The sequence below is a fragment of the Solanum verrucosum genome, unplaced genomic scaffold (assembly GCF_900185275.1).
Source record: "Solanum verrucosum unplaced genomic scaffold, falcon-dt-bn FXZP01000013.1, whole genome shotgun sequence".
Lineage (NCBI taxonomy): Eukaryota > Viridiplantae > Streptophyta > Magnoliopsida > Solanales > Solanaceae > Solanum > Solanum verrucosum.
In genome coordinates, this window is record NW_026020061.1 from 25332 (window position 1) to 38787 (window position 13456).

Sequence of the window (13456 nt, forward strand, 5' to 3'; positions counted from 1 at the left end):
ATCTCAATTTTTGACTATATCATTAATTTTAATTTTTATTTTTTTAAAAAAAACTCTAAAATTATTTGTAGAGTTTAAAAAATTCACATGTTAATTAAGAAAATTCCAAAAAAAAATTAATGAAAATCAGTCCCAAAATTTCAATAATTTGGTTTGATTTGTGTTTTTGTAGTTATTTTTGACATTAGATCTTTGTTTCCTAGTATTTTTTGAGTCTATGTTCTAAATTTCAAATGATTTAAAGTTGTGGAGAAAATTCTACCATTAAAAAATGTTGAAGTTTCGAAACTTTGAAAAAATTTCATGCGGGTCTTGTTGAGTTAGGTTGAATTCGAGCTCAAAAAATACTGAGATTGGTATCTAGCTCGGAAGGAAACTACTCTTGAAATTTAAAGTGATTTCGTGAAGAATTGAAAAAAGTTTAAAATTTGAAAATTGTTAATGTTCTTAAGGTGTTTTTGGTGTTCTTAAGGAAGAATAAGCAAAAAGACTACATTTGATCCAAAAATCCCAATTGAAAAATGTCAAAAGTTGTCTGGGTATAAAAAATGGGTTTGCAAAATTGGAGTTAAAAATGACGTGAATAAGCATTTTCTTTAACAACAATTGTTGGTGTAATATACCACAAATACAAAATATTACAGTTGAAATTAAAATGACAAAAATGAATAATCAAATATTTAGGCTGAGGCGCGAATATCTCGCTCTCTTTATGGAGATTTAAGTCCACTGTGACATAATCTACACCAATTCAGCAGTATATCTCTTGACTTGTCCCCTTCAGGATACAACAACCAATAATGTGTACAACTCAAGCAACTCTGGATTAGTTGAAGAGTCCAAAGCTTCACATTCTTGTGAACTTATACCCACTAACATATGCACTTAATATTTTTATTTTAATATTAAAATGCATAAACACCACGACAATAATATAAATGAGCCAATTTTTTAACGGATAGCATAAATAAGTATTTTCTCAAAGTTTAATGACATATTTGAGTCTTTTATCTTTTAAGAGAAAAGACATAAAATCACCATTGAACTTGTTTCAAAATTTCAAAAAGACACCTTAATTTTGCGGGTGTCCTATTACCCCATTGAACAACTTCACAATAGTATGTATACCCCATTTTCACCCAGTACCACTTATACAAAAATATTTGTAAGTCACGCACTAATAGTCACTTAACACGTGTTAAAAGTAATTTTTAATTATTTTTATTAGATTTCTTTGCTTTTCTTTTTCCTTTTTTTTTTCTGTTTCTCTTTCTTCTTCGCATCAATCTCTGTTCTTAGCTTCTGCCATTCCTTTCGCGAAGAACAATCGCCAAACCCGCTGTGGCGGGACGGAATTTCTCGGCAGCATTATCAATTTTTTGTCAAGTTACCACCAATTAATTTATTTATGAAAATAAATATCGTCAAATAATCAAAATCTAAATACTCAAAATATCACCAAGTCAAAATCTGACATTTAAATCACCTCCTTCTCCAACTTCTTACTCCCAAATCGAGTTTTTCATAGTTTCACTATTCCCAAATCCCAAACTTGATTTGTAGGAGGAATAAAATCACTAAACTAATTTGATTTTTAAAAAAGAAGAAGAATACGAACGAACACAATAACATTAGCTTTAAAAAAAATAAGGAAGACATAGATGCCCAAGAAATATGGGTAATCTAATGATGGTAGGGAAGATGAAAAAAAAGATTTGAAAATTAAAAATTATTTCTAATAAAGCTTAAAAAAAACAATTAATACATGGATTTTTATATTTTTTCAAAATAAGTCAAATTGGGAGTGCCAATTTTACATTGGTCTGATGCTGTATGAACAGTCATTTACGCGCCCAAATTTCGTGACAACACGAGTGGTGTTAAAATTAGTCAAAAGGGTATATTTATGGATTAATTACTTAAGTGGATCTCTTTTAAAAAATAATTACTTATTTTAAATATACTCTTTAATTATTACCATTTATAGCAATATATAACAATACTATATATTTTATTAGATTTCTCTCTCGCCTCTTTCTCTTTTTTCTCTCTCAGCTTTATAATTTTTATCTCTCATTCTCGCTCTTTCTCTTCTTTTTTTTATGTCGTTCTTTCTCCCTTCTTTTCTTTTTGTTACTGTTTCTTTTTTGCTTTCTTTTTGTTGCCTTTTTCTTTCTTGCTTTCTTTTTGTTGCTTTTTCTCTCTCTCTTTTTGTTGTTTTTTTCCCCTTTCTTTCTCTCTCTCTAGTTTCTTTCGTAGAGTAGTGATTCGTAGAATGAATAAAATTTGTATCATAATTAATTAATTAAATAAATAATCTAATCGTAACAAATGAAGAGACATAATAAATTGCAAAATGAATTAAACTTGAATTAAAAATGTATTAAACACATATTAAAGTTGAATTAGAAGAGAATTAAACATGAATGCAAAATGTAGCAAACGAAAGAGCATTCAATGATTTGTAAACTGAATGAATTTGTATCAATAATGAATTTAACAAGTAATTCAATCGTAACAAATCAACCAATAAATTGCGAAATGAATTAAAATTGTATTTAAAAGTGTATTACACAATATTAAAGTTGAATTAGAAAAGAGAATAAAGAATGAATGAAAAACGTAACTAACGAAAGACAAGACAACAATCTATAAACTGAATTAAACTCATATTATTCATGAATAAAACTTATATTATATGTATCTTATAAATTATTTTTATTTTTATCACTAAGAAAATGAGTGATGGTTGCAATATGTATTAAAAATGTATTGTGCGTGTCTTATAAATGTATTATTAGGGTGTTACCTAAATTATTCTTGTTGGTATCCGTAAGAAAGGAGTGAAGTGTGCAATACGTATTATAAATGTATTATTCATGAATAAAGCATGTATTATATGTGCCTTATAAATTACTTTTGGTTTGTATCACTAAGAAAGTGAGTAATATTTGTAATATGTATTAAAAATGTATTGTGCATGTATTATAAATGTATTATGTGTGTTACCTAAATTATTTTAGCTGATATCATTAAAAGGGAGTGAAGTTTGCAATATGTATTATAAATGTAGGATGTATTTAATACAATTATGAAACATATCTAATGCAACAACTTTAATACAAACACAATATAGTTCTGTAAACTTCATCCTTTTCGAGTTTCAATCAAATATTTTTCCTAAAATTAATTCTAAACTTAATCAAACCCTCTTTAGAGATATAAACTCCAAACGATATTTTCAATTATTTGTAGGAACAACCTATCCAAACTAATCGCAAACGAAAGATGAGTCAATGATTCGTAAACTGCATAAAACTTGTATCAATAATTAATTAGACAAGTAATCTAATCCTAACAAATGAAGAGACATAATAAACTGCCAAATGAATTAAACTTGAATTAAAAATGTATTACACACATATTAAAGTTGAATTAGAAGTGAATTAAACATGAATGCAAAATGTAGCAAACAAAAGAGCATTATTGTAAACTGAATAAAACTTGTATCAACAATGAATTAAACAAGTAATTCAATCATAACAAATCAACCAATAAATTGCAAAATGAATTAACTTGTATTAAAAGTGCATTACACAAATATTAAAGTTGAATTAGAAGAGAGAATTAAGCATGGATAAAAAATGTAACTAATGAAACACCAGACAATGATCTATATAGTGAATTAAACTTATATCAATAATGAATTAAACAAGTAATCTAACAGTAACAAATAATAAACTACAAAAAAAATAATTGCATTAAAAGTGTATTACACAATATTAAAATTGAATTAGAAGAGAAAATTAACAATAAATGAAAAACGTAACTAACGAAAGACAAGACAATAATCTATAGATTGAATTAAACTTGTATTATTCATGAATAAAACATGTATTATATGTGTCTTATAAATTATTTTAGTTTGTATCACTAAGAACATGAGTGATGTTTGCAATATATATTACAAATGTATTGTGCATATGTTATAAATGTATTACAAGTGTGTTACTTAAATTATTTTGGTTGATATCACTAAAAAATGAGTGAAGTTTCTAATATGTATTGTAAATGTATTGTTCATGATTTTAATACAATTATGAAACATATCTAATACAACTTTAATATAATCGCGATACTGTTCCATAAACTTCACCTTTTTCGAGTTTCAACCTAATATTTCTCCTAAAATCAATTATAAACTTAACCAAACCCTCTTAAAATTGGGATATAAACTCCAAACGACATTTTCAATTATTTGTAGGAACAACCTAACCAAACTAATCACAAATTCGTAAAATTCAAATAATGAATTCAAAATTTGAATCTTTATAATGACCATCAATGGTGAACTCTTGTTTCTATAATTTTAAAGATTTGAAATTTCTATTTGAGAACATGATATTGTACAATTTTTTTATTTTTCTATTTCTCTTCTCGTCGTGTTTTTGGATAAAAATAGTGAAATATGGGCAAAAACTGATTTAAAACAGTTATTTAAATGAATTTTTTTTTTAAAAAAAGAATAAAAAAGAAGAAGGAAGAGTTAAACAAGTAATTCAGTCATAACAAATCAACCAATAAACTGCAAAATGAATTAAACTTGTATTAAAAGTGTATTACATAAATATTAAAGTTGAATTAGAGGAGATAATTAAGTATGAATAAAAAACGTAACTAATAAAAGACCAGTCAGTGATCTGTAGAGTGATTTAAGCTTGTATGAATAATGAATTTAACAAGTAATCCAATAGTAACAAATAAACCAATAAACTGCAAAATGAATTAAACTTGTATTAAAAGTGTATTACACAGATATTAAAGTTGAATTAGAAGAGATAATTAAGCATTAATAAAACAACATAACTAATAAAAGACCATACATTAATCTATAAAGTGAATTAAACTTGTATCAATAATGAATTAAACAAGTAATCCAATAGTAATAAATCCACCAATAAACTGCAAAATGAATTAAATTTGCATTAAAAGTGTAGTACACAATATTAAAGTTGAATTAGAAGAGAGAATTAAGAAGGAATGAAAAACGTAACTAGCAAAAGATAAGAGAATGATCTATAGACTGAATTAAACTTGTATTATTCATGAATAAAACATGTATTATATGTGACTTATAAGTTATTTTGATTTGTATCACTAAGAACGCGGGTGATTTTTGCAACACGTATTAAACATGTAGTATGTTTGTATTATATATATTTTTTAAGTATGTGACCTAAAGTATTTTGATTGATATCAGTAAAAAAGGGGATATGTCTGTCATATGTATTATAAATGTATTGTTCATGATTTTAATACAGTTTTAATACAATTATCAAATGATTCTAATACAATTTTAATACAAATATGAAAACTTCATTTTTTTCGAGCTTTAATCTAATTTTTACTCCTAAAATCAATTCTAAATTTAATCAATCCCCATTAAAATTGAGATATAAACTCCAAATTATATTTTCAACTGTTTGCAAGAACAACTGATCTAAACAAATCTCAAATTTGTAAAATTCAAATAATGAATTCAAAGTTTAAAGCTTTTTAATGACTATCAAAGGTGAATTCATGCTATTGTAATTTTAGAGATTTTGAATGCGTGCTTGTGCACACGATTTTGTATAAATTTTGGGATTTTGTATTCTACTCGTTGTTTTTTTAGGTGAAAATCATGAAACATGGGTGACAATCGATTTGAAGATAAAAATATTTAAAAATAGTTTTTTAGATGAAAATTGTGAAGAGGAAGAAGATGAAGAGAAATCATGATTGTAAGAGAAAAAAATTGCAGCGAAGGAGAAGAAGACATTGGATAAACAGAGACAAAGAAAAAGAGAATTGCTTAATATTAAGGAATTGTTATATTTAGTTATAAAATTTATATTGTTATAAATGGTAAATATTTTCTTAATAATATAGGATACCTAGGTGATTTACCCTATATTTATTGTGGATTTAGATTGTTTCGTGGGATAATAAAATACCCGCAAAACTAAGATATTTTAAAAAAAATTTAAAATAACTTTAATGGTGACTTTATGTCTTTTCTAACCTTTTAAATAAACAAACAAAAAAAAACAGACGATATGAAACATCACATCAAAGTACGTGATGAAAAATAATGTGTTTTTTTTTTTGTTTCTGCTCATTGATTATTAATCTTCCTTATTCGGTAAAAGACGAAAACAGATCAATAAAAGGAAGTAAAAAATATTTTTACTTCTTAAATTTTGTAATCTGTTAAAATTTAATAAGTTGGATTTTATTTTTTAGTATAATTTAAGGACTTATTTAGCAATTTTAATTTACCTAAAAGAGATTTACTAAGCATACGATTAAAGACATGCCCAATGTATTAACTATGAGTTCGTCTAAACCTCTATATCTTGGCTTAAAGTTATATATACATGTTAAAGAAATCATATACCGGTAATAGATTTTGTATTTAATAATCTGATAAATATAGTAGAGTGATGAATTTAAATTCATAAAGTTCAAATTCTAGATTCGAATTTACGTAGCTCAAAGCAAAAACTTTTTCAAACATAAATGTATGCTTAAGTTGATAGGGCTTACGAGTTACGTCTATGCCTCACGATACTTCCGCACATTGTATCTTTATTATCCATGCTCTAAAACTCGCCTCATAAGCGTCTTGTAAATACCATTTTCTTAGTTTCAAAATAAATGGTATTTTAGAGTTTCAGGAAGAAATAGATCCTATTTTTTTTTTTAAATGCCCCTGTTTACATAAGTAAGAACAATTAATTAGTTTTTCTTTGATGTGGGTAAGTAAGTAAAAATATTCTATATTTTCTAGGATTGAATATTTTTTAAAGAGAAAAGACATTAAAAACACCACTTATTTAAAACGAAGAAAGTAATCATTAATAACTACTCATGGCTCATTTACCGATAACTGGGAGATTAGGCTACGAAGGAGTAATGTGCATTAAGACTACGCAATTTCATCATTTTCCTTCGAATTTTTTCGTCCATTTTTAATTGTCATATTGTGTTTTTTAAAAGCCAATTTGACTAATTTTTAAAGTTAAACTAGATTACATTAATTTGATATCTTAAATAAAAGATTTAGATGTTCAAAAACTATACAAAAATGACTATAAATTATAATTTTTACATATCAACATGATAAAAAAATACACCGTAAAATGTTAATCAAACTTATAATTTACTTAATACACCGTAAAATGTTAGTCAAACTTATTGGGATATGACAAATTTTTTTAAAAATATTTAAGGACATAATTAAATGGAGTACTACTTTTTTTACTATCACGATTTTGATTAATTTCAAACTATTCTACTAGAAAATGTAAAATAGTTAAAAACCATCATTAAATAAAGAAAAAATATGAAAAAAAATAATTAAGTATCTTACAAAAATCTCACTAGTTTAGGAGTTAATTACTTAGATTTACGCTAGTTTGCAATATTACGAATTTTACCAGATTTTGGACTTCATATACATGTATCTGACGCGTCCAGATACGTCTCGATACATGAATCTCAATCCTCAGATACATGAGGTCAAAATTACGTGTAATTTGTTCTAGATACACTATATCCAAGTGGAGTCTCGTGTATATGACTCACTCACTCATCTCTCTCCTATTTCACGCGCCACTCTCCTACCCCTATATATGGTATTCTATATACATATATTTAGTATGATTCACATCAAGTGGAGTCTCGTGTATATGACTCACTCACTCACATGTCTCCTATTTCACTCGCCACTCTCCTCCCCCTATATCTGGTATTCTATATACATATATTTAGTATGATTCACATGTATCTGAATCTTACTCGCCTCGCTCTCCTCTCTCTTTTTGTCGCTCGCTTCTCTCCCTATGATTCACATGTATCTGAATCTTACTTGCTTCGCCCTATCTTGCTCGCCTCTCTCTTTCTGTCGCTCGCTTCTCTCCCTATTTTAGTGTATCTGAGGACCAAAATATGTGTATCTGACTTGAAATTGTTAATTAGTGAGACAATATGTAATTATTTTAAACAATATAGAGAATTTATAAATATAGTTAAAATATTTGTCTAATTAGGTAATTTTTCCAAATTAATTCTAACAATTCTCTTAAATTTTGAATAATTCAATTATCTTGATTTTGTTTTTCAATAGTTCACTTAATAAGAATCTACACCAGTGAGATTTATATATTTGAGATGCAAGAGAAATGTTTTGTCTAGAAAGTTAGAAGGAAACCTAAAAACAACATCAATTTAGCATTTTTTCAAGTACATACTTAAATTTAAAAAAATCTATAAAATAAAATAATAATTTTAAAAATTTGACCAACCATTAAAAGAAAGAGCAACTTTCACATATAGCAAACACAAAATTTCATTTATATGCTATAGCAAAGTTTGCATAATTACGCTTCATAACAAACATAAATATGTATATTTCGCTATACTTATACAAAAGAAAGCAGTTGTATAATCTGTTTTGGTATACATATACAAAAAGATCAATTGTATAAAGTGAGAGAGGCAAGTGAGCGAGCGAGATCTGGGAGAGTGGCGAGCGAGATCTGGGAGAGGGGAGAGAGGGGAACGAAAATATATGTATATATACAATTTTCTCTCGCTTTATACAAATACAAACACACTTTATACACTTGCGTTTGTATAAAAAACGAGAGAGGCGAGGGAGAGAACGAGAGTGGCGAGCGAGATTCACCAGGAGAGAGGTGAAATAACAACAATTTGTTATGAGGTACAATTAAATCAAACTATATTTATAGCATTTAATTTGAATTAATAGTTTGTTATTATATACAATTTTCCCTAAAAGAAATGAGGGGTAAATTGTAATTTACATAACATATAGGGCCAGGTTTGATATTAATAAAATTGATTAAAAATCAAGTCTTCCTCTTTCCCCAAGTTTTCCAATTACAGTAATGGATACTGCTCTGTTTTCTCCTTCTTCCTTGTTTGGCGGCAGTGATAGCAACTCCTCCGGTACACTTTTTTTCAAAAAAATAAAAATTCTAACAATATTCATATATGATTTTCGTAATGCATTCATGTTACATTCGTTAAAGTTTTTTTTTTTTTGACGGCAGATGAAGAGAACACGGAGGCTCAGCAAAATTTTGTGGAGAGGAGGCACCAGTTCCCTGAAATGGTGAGTTCAATTAGATTCTGTATTTTGGGTTCATAGCAATTTTGTTGTAGTTATTGATTATTACCATTAAAATTCAAGAGCTAATAAATGAGTATTAAGATTTTTAGACGCCAGATCTTTTGTATATGTGTAAATGGAAGTTGGTATAATTTTTTCTTTTTCGATAACTGTGGTGGCCGGGCCAACTTGTGTGAACCTCGATTAACCTCCCACCAATAATAAGTATTAGGTACTTCTGTCCACCAAGGCTAGAACAACAGATGATAGGTCGCTCAAGCCATTTCACGAGTCTTGTTACTATTTTGAGAAGGAAAGATAGTACCTTTAGGAGTCGTTTGGTGTGAGGGATAAAAATAAATAGTGATGAGATTTTTGTATCTTGTTTGGTTGCCATGTTTGGGATAACTTATCCCACCATTTATATCATAGTGGTGGAATAAGTTATTCCATATACATGGTGGGATAAGTTATCCCAGGACAGCTAACCCCAGGATAACTTGTTCCCAACCAAACAACCCCTTAGTTGCTAAACTTCATAAATCAGAAAGATAGTTCCTTTAGTTGAGAAGGAAAGATCTCTGTGATAGGATTTGAACCGTGAGGTCGCTTTTCCCCTTGGTCTTAGGTGAAGATTGATGTTTGTACATTCATTCACTCACCGATTTCATGTTGTTATCTTTTACTATGTTTATATTTAAGGACATGAGATGTGCTCTTTTTGTTTTTACTGGAGAATTTTAAGTTGCTTGCTGCTTATCAAATCTTGTTGGTTTAAAAGAAACATCGTGGTTGCAAGTTGCAATGTAATGATCTAATGAATCTTTTCAAATTATCTATAGTTCACTTGGACGATTACCTGGAAAATTTTCCTTTCTCGTTGCCTTATCTTGTGGGTGGATGTTTGGGCTTATTCGGCTTGGATTTTATTTTTCTGCACAATAATACCATCTTCCAACTAAATAAATAGCTTGAGATTGTTATATATCACCATTCAGTTTATTGACCAAATCTTCACTTGTCAGAAGTTAATAGAGATCAAATCATGTTTCAGGATTTATCACAATGCTGCTGCTTCCTTGTATTTTTGCCAAAGTAAATGTGTGTGAGAGATATGTGAGTTCTGTGTAGGTTATTTATTGCTTTGCTCAGCATGGAAACTAATACACTTTGGTTTGTCCACAGGAGTTGCTTATCCAAGAGTTTTCTTTTCACCAGATGAATGCTAATTTACTTTGGCCTGGGACATTTGCATTTGCGGAATGGCTTGCGCAACATACATCCTGGTTAAGAGGGCGTCGCATAATTGAGCTAGGCAGGTAATACCTTAAAGCATTAAATATGTTGTCCTCTCATCCAAAAAGGTTGGACCTTCTTCAGTATTTTCTCTGCTAAATGATCTTAGCATGTGCCCATTGCACAAGCTGTGTAGAACTTTGCTTCAAAGTTCTGGTGCAAGCGAACCTTGCTGCTATTCTGTTTAAATGTTCGTTATAAGCTTAAGAAACAAACTTCCTTTTCAATATCAAATAATGTTTTTTGTTAATGACTGTCATATTAGCAATTTTCAGTGACTATTTTCATCTGTAGCCAATGTTTGCACGATGCTGTTCCAACTAATATCCTTTCAATTATACTGCTAAGTAGGGGTGTGCAAAAACCGATTTAACCAATAAACTGAATCGAAAAAAACACTATTGGTTTATTGATATTGGGTTATTGGGCTAACGGTTTTTAAACGGTTTTGCAATTTTTTTTATTGATTTATTGGTTCGGTTTTCGATTTTATGATTTTTGTTAATGGTTAAACCGATAACCCAATAAGACTATACTAAATTTACTAGTCTTATTGTTAATGATTAAACGATTGTTACTTTCACATTTTCCTTTGAATGTGTCTAGTGTCTAAACTTGCAAGAAGTTACTTTTATGATTATTACTTTCATGCCAAATGCTGGAAAAATCATATGGTTAATATGAAAATTTTCTTATCGTGTATATAATATATATGAATATTTTCTTATTGGTTAAACCGAAAACCGAACCGTTAAGTACCATAAACCGATTAACCAAAAACCGATAAGAAATATGCTATTGGTTTGGTTATCGGTTTGACGTATTTACAAACCAAAAACCGATAAACCGAATCAATAACACATAAAACCGAACCGACCGATGCACACCCCTACTGCTAAGCTCTGCAAAGTAATAGAGAACATTAATAAAAACACTTTTGTATCATTTTTCATTCTCTTTTGTTGTTCAGTTGGCAATCTCATTTGTATCTGTCATGCTATCGACTGAAAGAGTTCTATTTTATTTGCATTTGTTTCTGTCCCCTTGGCTCTCATGTGTATCTAATGTGAAAGTGGAAGATAAGAATAACATTAAGTTATAAATATCAACTGGTGTCTTTTCCTTCCTCTTTCTGCTTCCTTCCCTTTATTGAACATGGTGGTCCTCGTGCTACCTTTTGAGTTTGTCACAGTGGAACCGGAGCTTTGGCTATATTCTTGAGCAAATCATATCAACTTGATATTACAACGTCGGACTATGATGATCCTGATATTGAAGAGAACATAGCACATAATTGCCAGGCGAATGGCGTTTCACCTGCCCTTCCTCACATAAGGCGTTAGTTCTTTTCTCCATGAAGTTTATTCCCTTCTTTTATCACCACGATGCAAATTCTCTCTGGGAAAAAACTTATAAACCATGAACACTTAACTTCTGTTTTGATATCACTACAACAAAAACAACTTTTAGCGGCATTAAATATTGACATTAATAAAGAGTGCTAAAGTCTTTACCGGCATTAGTTAAGTGCCATTAGAACCAATGTCGCTAAAGGCTTTGGGGACATATACAAAGAGTGTTAATTGCTGCTAAAAATACATATTTAGCGGCAATTAATTCTTAATTGCCGCTATTGATCATTTTTGATGTAGTGTATACAAGTTATGCTTTCGTAACTTTCGAAAATAAATTGGCATTGCTCTCAGATTCATGGGGAGATGTGTTTCCAGTAGCTGATCCTGACTGGGACCTCATCATTGCAAGTGATATCTTACTATGTAAGTAGTTCGCCTCAGGCTCTCTATGATCCTTCCTACGATCCTATCCCTTGCAATTATCTTGTACGTGTCAAGCTTGTATTTCTTGTGTGCATCCTCGAACTTTCCCCTTAATTCTCATTTCTTCTTGTTCATTTGCTACTTGCAGATGTGAAACAATATGAGAACTTGGTAAAGACTCTATGCTTTCTATTGAAATCCTACAAGCCAAAAGTTAATGAAACAGGTTCTGGAACTAGTGAAGAAAAAGGTCAGTATATACTTTTTGTAAAGCTTACCTATTAATCTTAGACATCACTAATTAACCGGTCTATCAAAACTTATGGCTCAGATACATGTCCTTTGCTTTGGCCAGCTTTCTTAATGAGCTGGAGACGCAGGATAGGGAAAGAAGATGAATCACTCTTTTTCACAGGATGTGAAAGGGCTGGTCTTGAAGTAAACCATTTGGGATCTCGTGTGTATTGCATTAAACCCAAAGAAACCAGTGCCATTGAATACGTTGAGTGAACTTTATGAGCTTATGGAACTGAGGTTTAACTTTGTGCTGGCTACCTCCACCGCGAGGGCATAGGGTCTAGTGTCCTTTGCTGTATCTTCATGTGTTGTTCTTCCAGTAGATGGGGCTCGTACATGTTCTGCAATACTCCTCGTTAATGCTCCTCCGGTATGAAGAGTTCTTAATGTTAATCGAAGTACCTGACTGGATGGTGTACGATGATTATTTTCTTTTCTTTTCGGGACACATGAACCTACCTACATGTAGAGGAAAGTCCCATAATGAAATGTAACAGTTAGCCTGGTAATGTCTCATTTGATATTTTTAGGATATTAGTTTTGAGAAGTAGTGTTTATCCTAGAGTGTATCTTTTAAGCAGATTTTTTCATATTCATTCACAGCAGCATTATTTTTATGGAAATTATTTCATTGAATAGAGATAAAAGGGACTATCCCTTACGAATCGTTTGAACAAAAAGGATAAAAATCCCCAAAAAACACAAAATAATTTTTTCCCCATGTAATTGAAGAATAACAACTATTACGAAGTTCTAAATTTCACAAATAAAACTTCAACAGCTGAATTTGAGATAACTTATCTTGGTATCTCGGCTTTTGTTTTTTAAACAAATTTTGTTTATTAGATGTCAAAGGAACTATAAAAAAAAGGAATTTATAATCAACAACGCTAGATTCGTGTCAAGT

General features: G+C 29.6%; 1 protein-coding gene across 1 annotated transcript; it reads left to right on the forward strand.

Annotated features, from left to right (window-relative positions):
- The first annotated feature begins 8893 nt into the window (after nucleotides 1-8893).
- Nucleotides 8894-13189, forward strand: LOC125823393 (uncharacterized). Its single transcript, XM_049502775.1, has 7 exons — nucleotides 8894-9015; nucleotides 9120-9181; nucleotides 10364-10497; nucleotides 11667-11812; nucleotides 12181-12252; nucleotides 12401-12502; nucleotides 12584-13189. Exons 1-7 carry the CDS (start codon nucleotides 8955-8957, stop codon nucleotides 12760-12762), a joined length of 756 nt encoding a protein of 251 aa, XP_049358732.1. The 5' UTR covers nucleotides 8894-8954; the 3' UTR covers nucleotides 12763-13189.
- The last annotated feature ends 267 nt before the right edge of the window (nucleotides 13190-13456 follow it).

What these genes read in the sequence shown, in the direction of transcription:
- LOC125823393 (XM_049502775.1), top strand. Translation starts at nt 8,955, where the DNA reads ATGGATACTGCTCTGTTTTCTCCTTCTTCCTTGTTTGGCGGCAGTGAT. An exon ending in CAGTGATAGCAACTCCTCCG is followed by an intron (nt 9,016 to 9,119) that starts GTACACTTTTTT and finishes TTTTGACGGCAG; the next exon opens with ATGAAGAGAACACGGAGGCT. An exon ending in CGCATAATTGAGCTAGGCAG is followed by an intron (nt 10,498 to 11,666) that starts GTAATACCTTAA and finishes AGTTTGTCACAG; the next exon opens with TGGAACCGGAGCTTTGGCTA.